This window comes from Pogona vitticeps, chromosome 2 (genome assembly GCF_051106095.1).
Source record: "Pogona vitticeps strain Pit_001003342236 chromosome 2, PviZW2.1, whole genome shotgun sequence".
Taxonomy (NCBI): domain Eukaryota; kingdom Metazoa; phylum Chordata; class Lepidosauria; order Squamata; family Agamidae; genus Pogona; species Pogona vitticeps.
The window spans coordinates 276,969,740-276,992,485 of NC_135784.1; the positions used below are offsets into that span (position 1 = coordinate 276,969,740).

General features: G+C 44.2%; 1 protein-coding gene across 19 annotated transcripts in view; it reads right to left on the reverse strand.

Annotated features, from left to right (window-relative positions):
* FAM169A (family with sequence similarity 169 member A) overlaps positions 1 to 22,746 on the reverse strand; it is a 57,597-nt gene that overhangs the window by 20,887 nt on the left and 13,964 nt on the right. For 10 of the 19 annotated variants that reach the window (XM_078384509.1, XM_078384508.1, XM_078384518.1 and 7 more), the window contains exons 2-3: positions 1,330 to 1,467; positions 746 to 845 (exon numbers count right to left, since the gene is read on the reverse strand). In XM_078384509.1, coding sequence (XP_078240635.1) covers positions 746 to 845; positions 1,330 to 1,467 — 238 coding nt within the window. Of the gene's footprint in view, positions 1 to 745; positions 846 to 1,329; positions 1,468 to 1,548; positions 2,409 to 12,032; positions 22,563 to 22,746 lie in introns of those variants that run through there. The other 9 variants (XM_078384519.1, XM_078384510.1, XM_078384513.1 and 6 more) reach the window with 5 other exon arrangements.

A 22,746-nucleotide genomic window follows, 5' to 3' on the forward strand; every position in this document is an offset into this window, starting at 1 on the left:
AGCTCATAATTTCGTATTATTCTCCCATGGAAGCATTTATGAGTTCTACATACAAGATATGTCAGCCCTTTGCAAACAAATTAGAAAATAATAAGCCAAAGCTTATTCTTTAAATGTTAAAATTACATCCCATTCTTTGCCTGGGAGCTGGGAATTGTTTCAACCTGTCACTAAGAGCATGAAAACATTGGAACCAGGTGGTTCTCCCTTGAAAGAGCACCCTATAACTGAGGGGTCACAAGTGAAAAAGTCCTCTTCCTCGTCACCTCGCTTCAAGCCTCTCTCAGAAGAGATATGCTGAGGTTTTGGCCAAAAGCCACCAGTAAAAGGGACAGTATGAAAAGACAGAAGGCTCGCTTCACAATAATATGGGAAAATAAATGGCCTTTTTCAGATGCAACAGCAAACTATGACCTAGCACTCTTTCTGTCTGCATAATCTGTGGAAAGGGTATGACAGCATCATACTTTCCGGTGGCCTCTATGGCAACTCATAAAGCCATCCAAGTGACAATGACAGACAGATCGTTAGGTAAGCCCGAACATTACAATTTGGGCTGGGAGAGGCTTTCTCCTCACAACCGTTCTATATCTTAAGTAATCATGGTTTTTAAAACTTCACTTGCATTGCGAACATTCGTGGGTCTTAAAACATAATTACATTAGATCTTAAAACCAAGGACAAGATATAACACAGATACAGAAGAAGAATGGTTCAGATACGACAATAGAAATTTAAGTGAAACCTGCTAGTGAATCCTCTGGTGCAAACAAAGCAAGGACTTTGTGTCTTTCTTCTCCGCCATAAATAGGAACGAAGCCTACTGTTGATAAGCATATTGGAATCTAGGAAAGGAGAAAAAACAATTTGCCAATTTTCAATTTTCTTTTTTTGTTGCTAAAACTCGCTAGCGCAGTAACACATTGAAATACGCTACAGAAAAGAGATCAGGCTTGTTTGTCCAAATGCAGCATTGAAAAGTTAAAAAGCCTACACAGAACAGTAGACACCAGCCTTCCTTTTGTTTTGCTGTGTATCAGTTTAGCAAGGAGTCAAGGCTATAATTCAGGAATAAAGATTTAGCTGTTGAAGTGCGGGATTAAGAAGACAAAAAGAAAACAACAGTTCTTCTGTGCTGTTTTCTTTCTTTTTTTTTTTTTAGGAGGTGCCAAACAAGAGTCAAGACTACATACTCTCTTCATCTCTATGGCAATGTGTAGCAGTAAGAAACTTTAGAAAACATAATTTTTAAATCTAAACTTTTACAGAAAGTCTATAGGAAACAGAAATATAAAATAGCAAATCAGCAAGTACTTTGTTAAATCTTACTTTGACATTATTGCCAAGAGACAGAAATTCTGGGTTTTCTGGATCTGCACACCTAAGGTCAGAAAGATAATCATCTCCAGAACTCTCCAGATCTTCATGGCTGTAGTTATCTAGAAGGTCCACAGGGAAGGCCATCCCCTAGAAATAAACCACACAGGCTTCTGTAGTAGGCACACAAAAACATTAGAATGCAACTATTATTTTTGAAATGCCACACACCTTAAGGCTATCAATTCAGTGGAGGGCTGGGAATCAATGCAAATCTTTTCTTTAGGCACTAGTCAAGAAAAAGAAGTTTGTCTACACACAGGTGAAAGTACACTGTTGCTCGTGCAGGAATGTGTCTCTTTTAAAAGTCCCATCCATAAATACAGAAGCAAAGTCTCTCTAGAAAGGTGGTGCTTTGTTATGTGCTTTATGTGCGCACAAGAGAAGCCCATCAGCCAGACTGGCCAGACTCCATACGTAAAAGGAAAAGAGAGTAAACCTTCCTGTTCTGACCACCAAATGCTAAATGTAGCCTTCCAGATATTGTTGAACTACAAATTCCATTGCCCTTGCCAGCACAGTTAACAATGCTGGTCGTAACAGACCAACACAATCTGGAGGGCCACACTTTCCCTACCCCTGTGCTAAACATGAACTGAGCAGAAATCTGTGAGTTCATAATGGAAAATGAAGCATCAAAATGCTTAAGGCTCTAATCAAAATATCTAACCGTTCCTGTCACCATCCACTGGTCTGCAAGCTATGAATACTCCTGGGTATGGAAAACCTGGTCGTAGTCGTAACCTCCCACTTAAACTACTGCAATGAACTCTACATAGGGCTACCCTTGAAGATGAAATGGATGCTGCAATGTGCAGTACACAGTAGCTAGGCTACTAACAGAAGCACTTCTGAAGGATTTGCACTAGCTGCCAAAATGCTTCTTGTCTGAGTTCAAGATTTTGACAGTAACTTACTTATAACAGTCTAAATAGTTTGAGGCATCAATACTTGAAGGAGCATCTCTGTATAAACCTGCTTGATCGATAAGATCTGCTGTGTCCCACCAGTGAGAACCATTCGAAAGAACTCTGATTAGAAAAAAGACAGGAAAAAAACCTGAGGTAGAGAGGGAACTACTCGCTGTTACTGACTTGACTACCATGTAACTGAGTCCAAAAAGGTTCCTCCCAGCTAAAATCACTCAATGTCATCATATGTAGGTTACAATATAGCCAACAACAACAACACCCCTTGTTATTTTCAGTATCTCCTGCAAGTGTAAACTCATTCGCAGCTTTGTTGTTGTTTAGTCATTTAGTCATGTCCGACTCTTTATGACCCCATGGACCAGATCACGACAGGCCCTCCTGTCTTCCACTGCCTCCCGGAGTTGGGTCAAATTCATATTGGTAGCTTCGATGACACTATCCAACCATCTAGTCCTCGGTCGTCCCCTTCTCCTCTTGCCTTCACACACTCAGTCTTTTCCAGAGAGTCTTCTCTTCTCATGAGATGGCCAATGTATTGGAGCCTCAGCTTCAGGATCTGGCCTTCCAGTCAGCACCCAGGGTTGATTTCCTTTAGAATGGATAGGTTTGTTCTCCTTGCAGTCCAGGGGACTCTCAAGAGCCTCCTCCAGCACCACAATTCAAAAGCCATCAATTCTTTGGCGGTCAGCCTTCTTTATGGTCCAGCTCTCATTTCCATACATCGCTACTGGAAAAAGACGGGTTACTTACCTGTAACCATGGTTCTTCCAGTGGTCATTCTGTGAATTCACACAATAAGGGGGTTAAGTCAGCGCCTGCGCTGGTCTTCTCGGAATATTCCAGAGCTCTGCAAAGAGAAACATTGTCAATACTATCTATACTGCGCATGCTCCGCCCGCCCAATCCTCAGTTCCATTGATCCGCCACAGGCCTATGCAATTTGATCTGCAGATATACAGTGACGGATAGTGGGGAGGACGGGCGGGTTTGTGTGAATTCACAGAATGACCACTGGAAGAACCATGGTTACAGGTAAGTAACCCGTCTTTCTTCTGCGTGGTCTTCTGTGAATGCACACAATAAGGGGTGATTAACAAGCTGGCTTACCGGTTGGTGGGTCGTCACTGTAGGGCAGATGCGAGGACAGCTCTCCCAAACCTTGTCTCCCTCTTGGCTCTCATGTCTAACCTATAGTGGGAGATGAAGGTGGAGGCATTTGACCAGGTAGCAGTTCTGCATATATCAGGAAGGTCAACTCCACGCAGAAGTGCCGTAGAGGAGGCTACTGCCCTGGTGGAGTGGGCACGCAGGCCTTCAGGAGGAGGTTTGTGTTGCAATTCATATGCCAACGATATTGCTGAAACAAGCCAACGGGAGATAGATGAGGAGGAGGCTGGTAAACCCTTCTTGTGCCCAAAGTAACATAGGAAAAGCTTAGGAGACAATCTGAACTCTTTAGTACGTGCAACATAAAAGGAGAGTGCCCTCCTGACATCCAAAGAATGGAGCATGCGCTCTGTTTCATTGGTGGGTTGTGAGAAGAAGGTGGGTAGAATCAGTGGTTGATTCAAATGAAACTCTGAAACAACTTTTGGGAGAAAGGACACATCGGTGTGAAGAATAACCTTGTCATTGAAGAATTGCAAAAAAGGTTGATCGGCCCTCAAGGCGGCTAGTTCACTAGCACGACGAGCAGAAGTAATTGCTACGAGAAATAACACCTTCAACGACAGCAACTTTAGAGAACATGTAGCGAGTGGTTCAAAGGGAGGACGCATGAGTGCATTTAGAACTAGATTCAAAGACCACTGGGGCATCAATGGTTTGAGAGGTGGTCTAAGATGAATGAGTCCTTTGAGGAAAGCTTTGACTGCAGGGTGAGAGAAAAAGCGTGAAGAAGGCGATTCCCTGGGTTGAAAAGATACAATTGCAGCTAAATAAACCTTTAGGGTGGCAACAGACAATCTGAGGTCAAACAAGTAACGAAGGAACTGAAGTGTTGTAGAGAGGGAAGCTGGGACAGCCGATAAACCTTTGGATTCAGCGAATTTTAGGAAACTCTTCCATTTGTAGGCATATAAAGTAGAGGTAGATGTTTTCTTGGATTTATCTAGGATTTCTTGGATCTGCGGGATATCCTCCACGCTGTGAGGCGAAGAGTGTGGAGATCGGGATGAAACACTGTTCCCGCATCCTGTGTGATGAGCGCAGGAAAGTTGGGAAGGCGCACTGAGTCCACTGCCATTTCCACTAATGTTGGGAACCAAGGCTGGCGAGGCCAGAAGGGGGTTACTAGTATGGCTTCTGCTGACTGATGGTGGAGTTGTACTAAAGTTCTCTGTATTAACGGGAACGGTGGGAAGGCGTAAAGCAGGCCGTTCCTCCAAGATAGCATGAAGGCATCTCCCAGCGAGTTGCGGCCTAGGCCCGCCCTGGATGCATATTGTGGACACTTCGCATTCTGGTGTGTGGCAAAAAGATCTACAAGAGGTCTGCCCCAGCGCCGACATAGTTGATGGAACACATTCAAATTCAGCTCCCATTCGTGCATCTGATCGAGGCGGCGACTGAGTTGGTCTGCCAGAAAATTGTCTTCCGTGGATAGGTGAACAGCTACTGGGAATATGTGGTTCTGGTAGCACCATTCCCAGAGAGTTACTGTAAGAAAAAGCAGGGATGGAGAATGTGTTCCCCCTTGTTTGTTTATATAGTACATGGCCGTGGTGTTGTCGGTGACTATTTGAACACCACGGCCACGTACCAGGGGAAAAAAGGCCCTGAGAGCCTTCAACATGGCTAGAATCTCGAGGTGGTTGATGTGAAAGGACCTCTCTTGACGAGACCACAGGGCATGTACACGATGGCGTCCGCAGTGCGCTCCCCAGCCTGTGGGGCTCGCATCTGTAGTAACTTGGGCGGTAAGCTGCAGGGGCCGAAATGGGCGACCCACTTGCAGATGAGGCGGGAAGACCCACCATTGGAGCTGCTGTACTAACTCCGGTGACACTAGAAGTCTCTTGCCTTGGTGATCCTGGAGAGGACTGAAAAGGGATAACAGCCAGATTTGTAGGGATCTGAGCTTTAGTCGAGCGTGAGCAACTGCGGGGGTCGTAGAGGACATGAGCCCTAGAAGATGTTGAGCATGTCTTGCTGAGACTGAGCGACCCGGGTGGAACTTTTGAATGGCATTGCGAATCTTTTTTATTCTTTGACGTGGAAGAAATATGCGCCCCTTGCGCGCATCTATCTTGGCACCAATGTAGTGTACTATCTTGGATGGACAAAGATGTGATTTCTTGTAATTTATTGTAAGTCCTAGGCCTTTGAGGAGGCGAAGGATGAATCTGGTATCTTTGAGGGCCCTGTGTCTGGATGGAGAGACGACCAACCAGTCGTCGATGTATGGGAATACGTGAATGCCGTTGAGTCTGAGGTAAGCCGCCACAGGGGCCATGCATTTTGTGAATGTGCGAGGCGCTGTGGCGAGGCCAAATGGAAGAGCCAAATACTGGTAGATTGTGTCCTGGAAGATGAATCTGAGAAACTTTCGATGATCTGGATGGATGGTGATGTGAAAGTAAGCGTCCTTGAGATCTATGAGGACGAACCAATGTTTCTTTTTCAGGAGGTGTGTGATGGATTCCAACGTCACCATGCGAAACCGACGAGGATGCAGGTAAGTATTTAAGTCTCTTAAGTCGAGGATGGGTCTCATGCCGCCGTCCTTTTTGGTGACGGCAAAGTATCTTGAATAGAAACCATTGGGCATGTCTGTTCCTGGCACAGCTTGAATGGCTCCCTTTGAAAGTAAAGACTGAACTTCCTCCTCTAGAATAGGGTTTGACGTAGTATACTGCACCCTTCCTAAGGGAGGATATTCTAAAAACTCTAGGCGATAGCCAGACGAAACAATTCTTAGAACCCAGGAATCGCTTGTGATAGTGGACCAGTTTTGAAAATATGGCTGGAGTCTTATGTCGGTGACGATGGGTGAAGGGTATGCTATCAAGTCAAAGATATTGCTTGTGTTTCTTTGCAGGTGGCTTGTAGGTCTGACGACGCTGCGATGCCTGGTGAGCACGGTAAGTAGATGGAGCAGAGGAAGTTTGAGGTAGGGCAGAACGGGAGGTTTCTTTGAACTGCCTGAACTGTTGGGAGGGTTGGTTGTATTGGCTAGAGGACCGTTTCCATTGGTACCTGTTGAACTTAGGTTGTGGCTGAATATAATAGGACTTAGCAGTTTTCTTTGCTTTATGTAAGTCCTCAAGATGGTTATCCGTTTTCTCACTAGAGAGACCAGAAGAATCGAAGGGTAAATCCTCAACTTTAGCCTTCACGTCCTCAAGGATGTTTGCAGCACGTAACCAAGCATGTCTACGCAGGTTGACAGCAGTAACAAGGATTCTGGCTGCTGCTTCCACTGAATGTCTGGTTGCAATTCTTTGGTGCTTGGAAACCGTTTGCGCTTCCTCATAGGTGTTCAGAAAAGCTTGGCGTGCATCAGCAGGCAACATGTGCAAGGCTGGCAACGTTTTGATCCACAGCTGCTTCTGATATGCTCCTAGAGCAGTCTGATAATTAGCAACTCTGAGTATAAAAGCAATTAAGGAATAAAGTCTTCTACCGATTAACTCAAGCTTTTTCCCTTCCTTATTTGTGGGGATCACATGTGCCCTTCCTGATGGTTTAGTGCAGCTCGTCTCCACTATGAGGGAGTTAGGGATAGGATGTTTTAAGAGGAATTTAGCTTCCTCCCCAACAATCTTATACATATTCTCAGTTCTCTTGGGTAAGGGCACCGATGTCGAAGGATGCTCCCAGAACTCCTGGATGATCTTCAGTAGGGCAGGTAGAAAGCAAAGGCTAGGAGGTGGTGAACGCTCTGTATTAATATCACCAAAAATGAGGTCCTCTTCTGGAGGCGCCGGCTCGTCAACGCGTAGCTTGAGTGTTTTTGCGAGCCTTGATAGCATTTGCGCATATGAGGAAAAATCCTCCGAGGGTGAGGAATCGTGAGGGTTGCCTGTGTCCGATTCTACTGTCTCCCCGACCGGTAAGTCGTGTGGTGTAGGCGGAGGAGGTGGCTCTTCCTCCGATTCAGATTCTTGGGATGAGAAAGAAGCATCATCATCAGATGACAGCTCATGGCCTCTTGGTCGATGTGGAGGTGGAGGTGGTGGCACGACTGAAGGAACAGGTTGCGGGGGAAGAGGAGGGGGGTGCAGTCGATGTCGACGGGACCGCAGGGAGAGGAGCAGTAGGTGGAACTGGTAGTGGAGTAGGTTGCGCGGTGTCTGCTACTCTTTTCTTATGTCGACGTCGATATTTCCTAGGTGGGGTCGACGGCGAGGAAGAGGAAGAGGAGGAGAGGTAAATGTATTTGATCCTCCGACGTCGACGGTGAAGGAGAATAAGAGCGGCGTCTGGATCGACGCTTGTGCCGACGACGACGAGAGTCGGAGGAGGAGGAGTCACTCGACGTCGATCTATGACGACGTCGGGAACGCTTGCGCCCGTCTCTGTTGTCTCTACGAGGTGAGGCAGAGCGATCCCTAGAGCAATGCTTTCTTTTCGCCTGCTTCTTCCTCGGTGGCGAGGGAGGGTGGGGAGGCAGAGGCGATATCGATGGAGCCGGTGAAGCCCGCCCAGAAGACACAGGGCTAACCGGGGCCGAACCCAAGCTTGTTGTTGCTCGAACAAGCTGACTTGGCGTCGGAGAGGGAGCGCCAAGGGGTATAGCCAGCTCAGGCTGACGAGGAGGAAGGGGGGTAGCCGCCCCCGACGTCGAATCCTTGTCCTTCGACAAATCCTCCAATAATGGAGAGAGAAGGTCGACCGATCCCGGCAAAGCTTGGGATACAGCGTCCTTAGCCTTCACCGCTGCCTTCGTTTTTATCTGCTTTACAGGTTTTGCGGGAACTGCAGTTTTGGAAGCAGAAGATTTCTTTGAAGGCTTCTTAGATTTTGCAGGTATGTCTGACGGCTTGCTGGCTACCGCAAGGCTGGGGGCGCCCTCGGAATGGGAGGTCGAAGAGGTAGAGGGAAGCTCCATAGGTGAAGGCTGAGAGGCAGCCAGGGCTGAGTTCCAAAGATGTAGTTTCAGCCTCTGTTGTCGAGCTTTTAAAGCGGCCTTGGTAAAGGCTTGGCAATGCTCGCAGTTCTGAGCTGAATGGGACTCCCCCAGGCAAAAAAGACAAGTGTCGTGCCCATCCTGAAAAGGGATCTTACCCGAGCAAACGACACAGCGGCTGAAGGGGCCCGAGGGTGGAGGGGGCATAGGAAAAGAGTGCTCGCAATGGCCGTTGGAAAGGGCGGGAAAAACCAGCGAGACTCAATAGCGGTAATAAAGGCGGCCGCTGAAGGTAACAAAGTCCGAAAGGCAAAAGAGAAGTCGTAAACGTGCAAGAGTCAAGAAAACCGAGCAATCCTGCCGAAATAACAATCCAAAAGGGGCAAAAGTAGAGGAGCTCTACCGAGAAGAACCATTCCACACGGCGGAGAAATGGAACTGAGGATTGGGCGGGCGGAGCATGCGCAGTATAGATAGTATTGACAATGTTTCTCTTTGCAGAGCTCTGGAATATTCCGAGAAGACCAGCGCAGGCGCTGACTTAACCCCCTTATTGTGTGCATTCACAGAAGACCACGCAGAAGAACCCATAGCTTTGACTATGCGTACTTTTGTTGGCAAGGTGATGTCTCTGTTTTTTAAGATGCCGTTGAGGTTTGTCATTGCTTTCCTCCCAAGAAGCAGGCGTCTTTTGATTTCGTGGCTGCTGTCACCATCTGCAGTGATCATGGAGCCCAAGAAAGTAAAATCTGTCACTGCCTCCATATCTTCCCCTTCAATTTCCCAGGAGGTGATGGGACCTGTGGCCATGATCTTAGTTTTTTGATGTTGAGCTTCATGCCAGTTTTTTGCACTCTCCTCTTTCACCCTCATTACAAGGTTCTTTAATTCCTCCTCACTTTCTTCCATCAGAGTGGTATCATCCTCATATCTCAGGTTGCTGAAATTTCTTCCAGCAATCTTAATTCCGGTTTGGGATTCCTCCAGTACGGCCTTTCACATGATGTATTCTGCATATAAGTTAAATAAGCTGGGAGACAATATACAGCCTTGCCGTACCCCTTTCCCAATTTTCAACCAATCAGTTGTTCCATATCCAGTTCTAACTGTTGCTTCCTGTCCCACGTACATTGACCACGGTATCCTCCTGGGGAGGCTCTCTGAGCTGGGAATTGGTGGCCCCGCATTGGCCTCGCTCTGTTCCTTCTTTGAGGACCGCCCCCAGAGAGTACAGCTTGGGGAGTGTGTTTCGGCCCCGTGGAATCTCCATTGTGGGGTTCCACAGGGGTCAATTATCTCCCCAATGCTGTTTAACATCTATATGAGGCCGCTGGGTGGGGTCATCAGGGAGTGTGGAGCATTGTGTCATCAGTACGCCGATGACACTCAGCTCTACATCTCCTTTCCACCAACTGCAGGTGATGCCATTCTGTCCCTCCAGTGCTGCCTGGGGACCGTACTGCAATGGATGCAGGAGAACGGGCTGAGGCTGAACCCGGACAAGATGGAGGTACTGAGGGTGGGCGCCCCCACAGTTGGGGGCCTGGGAAACTCCCTCTCTTTTGGGGGGGTGACTCTTTCCACCAAGGATGGGGTCCGCAGCTTGGGGATCCATCTGGACCCGGTGCTCACTATGGAAACTCAGGTGGCATCGGTGGTCCGTACCGCCTTTTTTCATCTTCGGTGGACAGCCCAGCTGCGGTCCTATCTCTATGTTGGGGCGCTCACTACCTTGGTGCATGCGCTCGTATCTCAAGATTAGACCACTGCAATCCACTCTACGTGGGGCTGCCTTTGAGGCTGTTGCGGAAACTCCAGGTGGTGCAGAATGCAGCGGCCAGATTACTTAGCGGAGTGAAAAAATACCAACACATTTCACCCACTCTGGCCACATTGCATCGACTGCCCATCCGGTTCCGCATCGACTTCAAAGGGTTGATGCTTACCTACAAAGCCCTAAACGGTTTAGGGCCTCGATACCTGGCGGAACGCCTACTCCCACCAAGATCTACCTGTGTCACCTGTGAGAGCCAGGAGGTGAGGCTGAGGAGCCTGACGCTGAGGGAGGCCCAGAAGGAAAAGACAAGAAATCCGGCCTTCTTGGCAGTGGCTCCTCGCCTCTGGAACAACCTACCTCCAGAGATTTGCATGGTTCCCTCGCTGGGTATCTTTAAAAATCAATTAAAAACATGGATGTTTTGGCAGGCCTTCCCTCCAGTCAATCCCTGATGCTTTTTTCCCTTCCTCTTCCCATTGCTTGCTCCCATCTTGTGAAATGTGTTTTACTATGTAGTAACTGTTTTTATATATATTTCTGTGTGTGTTTTGCTGTAAGCTGCCTACAGTGGTCTTAACCGACCAGATAGGTGGGATATTAAATAAATAAATAAATAAATAAATAAATAAATAAATAAATAAATAAACAAACAAACAAACAAACAAACAAACAAACAAACAAACAAATTTCTCGGGAGATAGATAAGGTGGTCAGGCACTCCCATTTCTTTAAGGACTTGCCATAGTTTGCTGTGGTCCACACAATCAAAGGCTTTTGGGTAGTCAATGAAGCAGATCTTTTTCTGGAACTCTCTGGCTTTCTCCATAATCCAGCGCAATTTGGTCTCTATTTCCTCTGCGCCTTCGAAATCCAGCTTGTATTTCTGGCAGTTCTCGGTCCACATACTGCTGAAGCCTACCTTGGAGGATTTTGAGCATAACCTTGCTAGTGTGTGAAATTAGTACAATTGTACGGTAGTTGGAGCATTCTTTGGCACTGCCCTTCTTTGGGATTGGGATGTAGACTGATCTTTTCCAATCCTCTGGCCACTGTTGATTTTTCCAAACTTGCTGGCATATTGAATGTATCACCTTAACAGCATCACTTCCCAGCTTTAGTGCTTCTAATTTTCTCCCTACAGATACTAACTTTCTCACTGTATTCTTCCTTCAGGAACTACCTCACATCCCATTTCCTACATACAGTATATCTATTTTACAGTAAAAGTTACAATAAGTGAAAATGAAGTGTTAGTACTTAAGACAAAAATGAACTATTTTCAAGCCAACTCTCCTTGTGTAATGAGCTCTTTCCTCCTCATGCCACCCTCTACATATCTCCTCTGGTGCACCTTTCTCAGGGCCTGAGAAAAGCCAAAAGGGAGAGAAAAATCCCCATTCCAAGGTCTCAAGCAATTCCACCAGTGTTATCTAATACTATCCATGGGTTCCTCGCAGCCAAAATCTCTCAATGTCATCATAAGCAGGAATGGGTAACTGTGAAGTGACTTAAGGGCTAAACCACCTCCTTTGACCACTTTAAGAACTGCATCCTTTTTTTCTCCTTTAGTATTTAGAAGAGGCGACTTCCAGTTCCCCCAAAGATATAGGACCCATAGACAATGCATTATCGATAATCATACTGTTGGTTGTTGTTCGTTTTTCAGGTTGTCTAGCCATGTTCAAGAACATGGCCAGACAGCCTGAAAAACCTACAACAGCCATCAGATCCCAGCCGTGGAAGCCTTCAAGAATACATCGATAATCATATTTGGTCTTCCAAATGGTATTTACACAGTTGCTCACCAAAGGCTCCTATGTAAACTGACCACTGGCAGAATATACATCCCAGTCTAACACAGTACAGTCCAACTCACCTGAAATTCGACTTACAAACATCCCGACATACGACCACTTCGAGTTACGACCAGCTCCGACTGCAAAATTTTGCTTCAACTTGCGGCCAGAGCTTCAAGTTACAACCAAAAAAGGCAGGGAATACAATCTGCTAACTGTTGGTAGGCGAAGAGGCTGCTTCTTTGTAGCTCTTTCACCCCCATGGTTAGAGTAGGTGCGATCGGAGGCGGCTTCGGACTGCCTGGTAAGGCAAGGTGCTGCTTTCTGCTTTTTAAAAACTGTTCTGGGTAGGTTTTCCAGTGTGATTTTGGCCTGGGTGGTGGAATTATGTTTCTATGCTGTGATGGGTCTTGGAGGGTTTGTTTTTTGTATTTTTCCCCCATTTCCAATGGGTCCTGGGGGTTTGTTTGTTTTTGGGTTCCCCCCCATTTCCGATGGGTCTTAGGGGGTTGTTTGCTTTTTGGATTTTTCCCCCCATATCCAATGGGGTCTTGGGGGGTTTGCCTGCTTTGGGTTTTTTTTTTAACCCTATTTCCAAATGGGTCTTGGGGGGTTGTTTGCTTTTTGGGTTCCCCCCCCCCCAATTTCTGATGGGTCTTGCTTTTTGCTTTGCTTTTTTGCACGGTTTGTTTGCTTTGCTTTTCTTTTTTCCCTTCGGCTAGAATGGATTAATCGCGTTTCCAATGGGTCTTGCAGGGTTTGTTTGTTTTTTGTGATTTTTTTTCCTTTGGCCAGAACGGATTAATTGCATTTCAATGCATTCCTATGGGGAATGGTGCTTAGACTTACAACCATATCAAGTTACAACCATCTTCCGGAATGGATTAAGTCTGTACATCGAGGCACCACTGTAGCTTTAGCAGTACAACTGTACTAACCTAGGAAGATGACTTAGAACTTGCTGGAGGTTTATTCCCATATATGTGTGGTTTCCAAACTATTTCAAGTTGCAACTCCCTTTTATAATAGCCAAATAACCTGTGACACCAAACACACTTGCATTAAAAGGCCATCGTCAACCCCCAACATGGCAGCTCCATCAATGATGATGCTGCTCACGCTCCTACTGTTCCTGCTGCTGACTCTACAAAATTGGGGAGGGAACAGGTTGCGGAAGGTTAAAGGTAGGAAGAGAAAGCAAAGGACTTAAACGATGGGTCAGAGGCAGAAGAACACTGCAGGACCCAGGAAGGGGACAAAACCTTCACACAAAGAACACTCTCCTCAGAAACCAGCACAAAGCTTTTCTTGCAGTTACTGCAGAAGAGGCAGGACATTTGTTTTTACATCCGCCCCTGGGGGGAGTGTTTTTGGGGAGGTCTTTCTCCCACTTTCCTCCACTTCTTTAGGATCTCCCAAAGTGACACATCTTAATTTCCTTTCTTGTTGAAGCTGCAACAACTATATCTTTCTGCAGGCATATTTTTTTTATTATTAAAAATAGTATGGGTCATCCCTTCTCAAAATGTAGAGGCTTCTTTCTCTCTCACAAAGGACCCATTTCTCATACATACATACTAACTTTAATATCCTGCTCTGAAAGGTCAAGGAATTATTTAACAAGGGCTACAACACATATAACACAACCTGTGATCCCCCCTCCCAGAAAACATTTTGTGACCCACAAGGGAGTCACAGCCTCCAGGCTGGAAAACAGTGCCATACATAGTAAGCTGAAGTTATGAACTCTGTGCTTCAAATTACCAGCCATCATTATGGTTTATGCTGCACTCACATACACTGCCCATGTTATTGTAGTACGGATGCACAAGACATGCTACCACTGCCTCATCTTAAACAGGCAACAATATACTTTTACTGTACCTCAACAGTTGGAACAAAGTGATGTACCTGACACTTTAAAGCGCACAATTATTCTCCCCAACCTTACTTGGAGACAGAAAACTCTACTATATTTGAAACTGAATGGCAAGGGTTATTTAGAGTCCATGCAGCCCCATTTCCATAAAGACAATTAAGAAAGGATTAAAGAGGAAATCATTTGTATTACACAGCACTAGACACTAGTGATTGGATAAGGCTGCAGAAGCAGATTACCAGCTTCATGCTATTTTATTCGCCACACTTATACGTGACTCTTTTTCCAAAAGGCTTAGTATCGCTAAGGTATGGTTTCCAAAGAGCTGTTCACCCATGAAGCTTGCATTGCTCAGCAGTAGCACACTTGCACCATGTGTTCTCAAAGCTACTCCTGAGACCTGAACACTCAAGGCTGACATTCACTAAAGCAGTATGCAGCTGGGGAAACTAGAAACAAATATGTCACTTTATATAAATTAATTATATCTCATGCCCTAGCAACAGGACAATCTTATCCTGCAGAGTCACGTAATCCACAAAGAAGCAGATCCATACGGTAAGCATTCTGTAGAGACTGGCCGGTTTGCACAATGTAAAATGCTCAAGGGCAGTGGTTCCCAACTTTCAGTAACCCAAAACTGCAATTCCCAGAATCCTTCACCACCTGCTACACCGGCTGGAGTTTCTGGGAATTACAGTCCAAGAACATTTTAGTTACCCAGGGTTAGAAGGCACTGCTGGCAAATGCTGGTGTTGTAACATTGGCAGATAAGCAGATGGGTACAAAACACTAGAAAAAGCAGCACTCAGAAACCAGTGGCAGAACACTTCAGTCTCCCTAGATACACTGTCTCTGAACTCAGAGTTCAAATCCTTGAACAGACAAAATTCAAAATCTGATTCCAAAATGAAATACTTGAGCAGGGATACATTGAAAAAGTTTGGGGCTGAAAATGACCCACAATGCCACTTACTGACCATAATCATGCCAGATGTCTTGTATTTCCATTCAACTTCATCCTCTTCCCTCTCTAACACTATATAAGTGTGTGTCAACTGAGGCTGCACTTTGTGCCTCTGAAGCAGCCGCCGGGAGTCCACATTAGTCGTAACCAGCTCGCCGGGCAGGGGCAATGTGTAGCCTGCATAATTAATCTGTAACCCACCCAGAGAGTGCTATGGGGTGGTATATAAGTGGTATATAAGCAGAAAAGGAAAAGGGGAAAAAAGAATTAGTCTAAACACATTTGTCTTAAAAGTATCAGAGAATTCTTTGTGGAGTTTGTTGTAACAGACTAACATGGCTAACTTCCTGAAAATATTCCTTCCCATAATACAAAACATGTATATTTTGCTCCAGACCTAATGTCTATCCGTTTTTGCAATATACCACAATTCTCACTGAGGTCTGAAAATACCAAAATGACATACAATTCAATCAGTTTTTTAAAAAACTATAGCACATGTGCGATAAGGCACATATCTCATCATAAAATCAAATATTTTAAAGGAACAAACGGGGGCACCTGCATAAAGCAGCTTTATCCTGGAAGTTTCCACAATGCTTACACAACAATGAGACATGAAAACCAACTGCTACAACAAAACAAAAGCTTCTAAACCTTAAAAGTCCAGGTCATCATTCCTGAGATTTTTGGAAGCAGAAATATCTGGAAATGACTACATAACTATAAAGCTTCATTTGCAAATTACTGAAATTTTCAGGAAATAAAGGGGGGAGTTTTAAGGGGTTACCTGTAAACTTTTTTTAAAATTTTAATTTGTGTGCATGCAATGAACCAGAAGTAAACTGTCTACATTTCAGAACACCAGTGAAAATGTTTCCTCAGCTGCTGGCTCTTTCATGGATCCTGAAAAACATTTTTAAAATCTTGCAAGGCTTCAGAAAACAAACATATAAATCTGGTTCAAAAGCCACTAGTATTTCCTTCCTATTGGCTTGGAGGAATCCTAAACGACCACAAGCTGATCACTATTCCACTCTTTTTTAAAGATATGTATTAAGCCTTAAATACTGCCATATATTTAGAAAACTTTTCTTTTCACATTATAAGATACTTTCAAATAAACTCATTCCCTAGGGCTTGGAAAAATTACTTTTTGTCTTATAATAGCAAAGAACCCTGCCATCCACCAGCACAGCCACTAGGAGTAAAGAAAGTAAGTTTTCCAAGCTCTAACGTAAAAACACATATGCAAACGTATATGTATAGTGTCTGCATGTCTTTGGGCAGAGGGAGAAAGTGTATGTTAGAGAGTGGGTAGGACAGAAGGGCAGCCGCTATGGCAGGTGAAGACCTTACATCTTCTTTGACAACAGTCAGATAGATCTTCAGAATAGGAGGGAAACAAGCAGCAGCTCAGCTTCCTCTTAGGAAGCTAAAAACCTTGTTATTCCTTCCTCTTGCCTTAAGCTTACATGCACTACATGACAGTAAAACTGTCAGGTCAAATCCTCGTCATGCCCTCTGGATTGTGCTCCTTGCATGAGATAACCACTTGATTGGCTACTAAATATTCTGGCTGACTGAACAAGTGCAATGTAGCCTTAAGCAGCCTAAGCTGTTATGGCCATTCAAGCAAAATGGAAATTTAAAAGGGAAGGGGGTGCGTGAGAAAGAAAATATTTTTTAAAAAATTAATTGGGAGGTGCAGTGTATTTCTGACACCGAAGCAGGCGTAGATGCTTTTTATCACACTGTTTCAAAATGCAGAAAACCAATGCTTATGTAATGGCATTAAAAGGATCTTTGTACTCAGACCCAGAAGACGTGCCTGCTTTCCAATAGCCACAGACCTTCCACCCTCTCTGCAACCATGCGAAGCGAGTATGTTACAAACAGCACGTCCTCTAGCACAGCATGTGCCACTATCATGCCTTCTCATGCTGAATTGAAATACAACGTAAGATAAAAGAACGTACATTTCTTAAATCGCCTCAGCAGTTTTAAAGGGAATATTAGATAATGACAGAATTATCCCTGATTTATAAAACAATGGGCTAAAGAGATGAAGTTATTATTAAAAAAAATTGTTATTCCTTTTAATTAGCAGAGTATGAGGTAGAAAAACAGTAACAAGAAATGAAGAGAGAACAGCTCAGCTTCATCAGCCCCTCGGTCTGTTTGGGTTTTGGCACACAAACTAACACTACGCATGATAAAATCATTCTAGAAGTACTTAGAGTAGAAAAGGGGCATATTTATTTACAATTCCCATCTACAGTTATAGTCAGAAGAAGAAAAAAGGGGGGATTGAGTGTCCAGCATGTGGGAAGACCCTCCATGCCTGCTGTTTGCAGGAAAGTCAGAGAGAAATGAAGAACAGCTATTAAAAAAAAAGAGAACAGAAAATGGAAGCAAGCAAACAAACAAGAAGAGGAGGTGGGGGCTTGCCTCAAATGCCAGAGGCAGAAAAAGAGCTTTACCAATCAAGTCAGTGGCAAAAAAAAATCACATTCGGCTGTAAAGCCCCTCCCACCGACATCCAGGGTTAGTGCACGTAAGATTGTTATTATCCTCCAACAATTATAAAGCACACACAGGATGGTAAAGATATGATGGTCACTCTTCACATTTTTATGTGAATAGTGTCTGGTAGTAGGACTATCCCTTATTTACAAAATGATGAGGTAAGAAATTTAACCTACCAGAGTACAATAAGGAGAATAAAGAATGTGATACTAGCTTCAGCTTTTGAGGACAAGTTTCTAGACCACATTATTGTAGATAAACCATTGCAAGCAATGTCCGCTAAAATCTCGAAAGCCAAAGAGGTGGATGAATAAGCTTTCCTTCTTCTTTCATGACAGGCCAATTCCCAATTAAGCAATGAAGAAACAACTGCAGACCAATCATTTCAAAGTAAAAAATTATGCAAGAATGCTAATTGATTTGTCTACCTTGCACAGGACATAATTTGTACATGGCACAAAATTCAGCTGATTTATGTCCAAAGATTTCATTTTTGAAGGAGCATAGATATGACAGGTTTCTATAATCAAATACAGTACTATGTTACAGTGTTTACCCAGTAATTGCCACAAAATCAAAAGAATAGGGAATGCCATTCAGTAAGCACATCTCCTAGGCAACACACCACTAGCCAAACTGCACATAGTGAAAAAAATCAATGAGAACATTTGTTTATTCCCAAAATATATTTCAAGTTATTCCCATTATCCACACAGTATTTTAATATAGTGCCTGGAAAATGAAACAAGGAGGACTTTAATTTCTTTATGTATTTTTCCTCTCCATGAGAGCAGGTACATATACCCAAAAGCATACAGTTGCATGAACATTATCATTTGAATCTTGCTTCTCCCAGCTGTATCTCCGGCCAAATTCAAATTCACACAAACAGGAAAAGAAATGGAAAAACATGTCTTGGATGATACCACCTCAGACTTTTGGGGAGGAGGGTTTCAAATAACTGAATGTTCCTTCATATAATTCTAATTTACATATATACTAGACCTAACTACCGGGGGGGGGGGGCAACTAATCTCCTGATATCTTATATTTTCTTCCTAGCAACTGGGAAACATATTACAGCATACTATACGCCACTTTACAGTCTCAAGCAATGCATTCTTCCTGTAGCAGTTTTATGCCCTCATCACTATGTGTGCAAAATGGGGCTCCACATGCCAGCTTCAGATACTGGCTGGGTACACAGTTTGTGTCGTCGTCTAGTCGTTTAGTCGTGTCCGACTCTTCGTGACCCCATGGACCAGAGCACGCCAGGCCCTCCTGTCTTCCACTGCCTCCCGGAGTTGGGTCAAATTCATGTTGGTTGCTTCGATGACACTGTCCAACCATCTCGTCCTCTGTCGTCCCCTTCTCCTCTTGCCGTCAAACTTTCCAAACATCAAGGTCTTTTCCAAGGAGTCTTCTCTTCTCATGAGATGGCCAAAGTATTGGAGCCTCAGCTTAAGGATCTGTCCTTCTAGTGAGCACTCAGGGTTGATTTCCTTCAGAATGGATAGGTTTGTTCTCCTTGCAGTCCAGGGGACTCTCAAGAGCCTCCTCTTGTTTAGTCTTGTATTGTTTTGTTAGTTTGTCTGTGTTACTGATTTGTACGTATTTCTGGTTTGTTTTTTTTGGTTCATGTTTTGTATTTTGTCTTTGTAGGCATATATTTCATTAAAAAATAATAAAATGTTTAAAAAAAAAAAAAGAGCCTCCTCCAACACCACAATTCAAAGGCATTAATTCTTCGGTGGTCTGCTTTCTTTATGGTCCAGCTTTCACTTCCATACGTCACGAGAGGAAAAACCATAGCTTTGACTATGCAGACTTTTGTTGGCAAGGTGATGTCTCTGCTTTCTAAGATGCTGTCGAGGTTTGTCATCACTTTCCTCCCAGGAAGCAGGCGTCTTTTAATTTCGTGGCTACTGTCTCCATCTACAGTGATCATGGAGCCCAAGAAAGTAAAATCTGTCACTGCCTCCATATCTTCCCCTTCAATTTGCCAGGAGGTGATGGGACCAGTGGCCATGATCTTAGTTTTTTTGATGTTAAGTTTCAGGCCGTTTTTTGCACTCTCCTCTTTCACCCTCATTACAAGGTTCTTTAATTCCTCCTCACTTTCTCCCATCAGAGTGGTATCATCTGCATATCGGAGGTTGTTGATATTTCTTCCAGCAATCTTAATTCCGGCTTGGGATTCCTCCAGTCCAGCCTTCTGCATGATGTATTCTGCATATAAGTTAAATAAGCCAGGTGACAATATACAGCCTTGTCGTACTCCTTTCCCAATTTTGAACCAATCAGTTGTTCCATATCCAGTTCTAACTGTTGCTTCCTGTCCCATGCATAGGTTTCTCAGGAGATAGACAAGGTGGTCAGGCACTCCAATTTCTTTAAGAACTTGCCATAGTTTGCTGTGGTCCACAAAGTCATAGTCAATGAAGCAGAAGTGCAGTAGATGTTTTTCTGGAACTCTCTGGCTTTCTCTATAATCCAGCGCATGTTAGCAATTTGGTCGCTAGTTCCTCTGCCCCTTCGGAATCCAGCTTGTACTTTCTGGCAGTTCTCGGTCTACATACTGCTGAAGCCTACCTTGGAGGATTTTGAGCATAACCTTGCTAGCGTGTGAAAGGAGTGCAATTGTACGGTAGTTGGAGCATTCTTTGGCACTGCCCTTCTTTGGAATTAAGATGTAGACTGATCTTTTCCAGTCCTCTGGCCACTGTTGAGTTTTCCAAACTTGCTGGCATATTGAGTGCAGCACCTTAACAGCATCATCTTTTAAGATTTTAAATAATTGAACTGGAATGTCATCACCTCCACTGGCCTTGTTGTTAGCCAGGCTTTCTAAGACCCACTTGACTTCACTCTCCAGGATGTCTGGCTCAAGGTCAGCAACTATATTGCCTGGGTTGTCCGGGATATCCAAATCTTTCTGATATAATTCCTCTGTGTATTCTTGCCGCCTCTTCTTGATGTCTTGTGCTTCTGTTAGGTCCCTCCCATTTTTGTCCTTTATCATGTTCATCTTTGCACAAAATGTTCCTCTAAGATCTCCAATTTTCCTGAACAGATCTCTGGTTTTTCCTTTTCTGTTATTTTCCTCTATTTCTTTGCATTGTTCATTTAAGAAGGCCCTCTTGTCTCTACTTGCTATTCTTTGGAAGTCTGCATTCAATTTTCTGTAGCTTTCCCTATCTCCCTTGCATTTTGTTTCCCTTCTCCTCTCTGCTATTTCTAAGGCCTCGTTGGACAGCCACTTTGCTTTCTTGCATTTCCTTTTCTTTGGGATGGTTTTTGTTGCTGCCTCCTGTACAATGTTACGAGCCTCCATCCATAGTTCTTCAGGCACTCTGTCCACCAAATCTAGTTCCTTAAATCTGTTCTTCACTTCCACTGTGTCTTCATAAGGGATTTGGTTTAGATTATACCTGACTAGCCCAGTGGTTTTTCCTACTCTCTTCAGTTTAAGCTTGAATTTTGCTATGAGAAGTTGATGATCAGAGCCGCAGTCAGCTCCAGGTCTTGTTTTTGCTGACTGTATAGAGCTTCTCCATCTTTGGTTGCAGAGAATATAATCAATCTGATTTCGATATTGCCCATCTGGTGATTTCCATGTATAGAGTCGCCTCTTGTGTTGTTGGAAAAGAGTGTTTGTGATGACCAGCTTGTTCTCTTGACAAACTCTATTAGCCTTTGCCCTGCTTCGTTCTGAACTCCAAGGCCAAACTTCCCTGTTGTTCCTTTTATCTCTTGGCTCCCTACTTTAGCATTCCAGTCCCCTAGAATGAGAAGAACATCTTTCTTTGGATTCAGTTCTAGAAGTTGTTGTAAATCTTCATAAAATTGTCCAATTTCAGTCTCCTCAGCAATGGTGGTTGGTGCATAAACTTGGATTATTGTGATGTTGAAAGGTCTGCCTTGGATTCGTATTGACATCATTCTATCAATTTTGAGATTGTATCCCATTACAGCTTTTCCCACTCTTTTGTTGACTATGAAGGCTACTCAATTCCTTCTACGGGATTCTTGCCCGCAATACAGTGGGGTCTTGACTTAAGAACGGCTCGAGTTAAGAACATTTTGACTTAAGAACCGCTCTCATAGGAAAATATTGACTTGACTTACATACTTAGATTTGAGTTAAGAACTGAAAAAAAACCATGTGGGAGGCAGGGAAAGTGCAAAATGTGAACTTTCAGTTAACTGTTGGCCAGGGAAAAGGGTGCCTGTCTGCTTCCTCACTCCTCCCAGCATTTAGAGAGTGGATTGGGAGACAGTCTTTGGACTGCCTGGTACTGTACTGGGTGGACTGTATTTTCCCTGCCTTCCCTGAACCTTTCTTGACCTAAGAAAAAAAGAAACAAAATATCCCCCTCTAGTGGTCGACGGCAGAATAGCAGCTTCCCATTATTTTCTATGGACGGAAAAGAGCAGATACGGATCAAGTGGTTTTCAATGTATTCCTATGGGAAATGCAGATTTGACCTGAGAACTTTTTGACTTGAGAACCGCCTTCCAATACGGATTAAGTTCTCAAGTCAAGTCCCCACTGTAGTAGATATGATAATCATCTGAGTTGAATTCGCCCATTTCTGTCCATTTTAGTTCACTGATGCCCAAGATGTCGATGTTTATTCTTGCCATCTCCTGTTTGACCACCTCCAGCTTCCCAAGGTTCATAGATCTTACATTCCAGGTTCCTATGCAGTATTTTTCTTTCCAGCATCGGACTTTCCTTTCACTTCCAGGCACGTCCACAGCTGAGCGTCCTTTCAGCTTTGGCCCAAACACTTCATTAGCTCTGGAGCTACTTGTACTTGTCCTCCGCTCTTCCTCAGTAGCATGTTGGACGCCTTTCAACCTGAGGGGCCCATCTTCCAGCGTCATATCTTTTAGCCTTTTGTTTCTGATCATGGGGTGCTCTTGGCAAAGATACTGGAGTGGCATTGCCATTTCCTACACCAGGTGGATTGCGTTTAGTCGGAACTCTCCACTATGTCCTGTCCGTCTTGGGTGTTCCTGCACGGCATAGCCCATAGCTTCTCTGAGTTACTCAAGCCCCTTCGCCACGACAATGCATGAAGGGGCAGCAATCCATGAAGGTTCCTACAGTTTGTGTAGCCTTGGACAAACTTGCACATTCCTCCAGCACAACCAGAAGAAGGGACGGATAAACCTATATGTTTTAGAAACTCTGACAAGGATTGCCATAAATTGGAATTCATTTGACACACTTACAGTTGTGTTCAAAATTATTCAACCCCCACTGAAATTGAATGTTTTGGCCATTTTGACATTGATTTTGATCATTCAGTCATCTTGCTTACATTTACATGAAAGAGGCACTTGTAGGTCAGAGAAATATAACCTTAAGTTTATAATGAAATAACCACAAATGTCTTTTCTGTGCTCACAT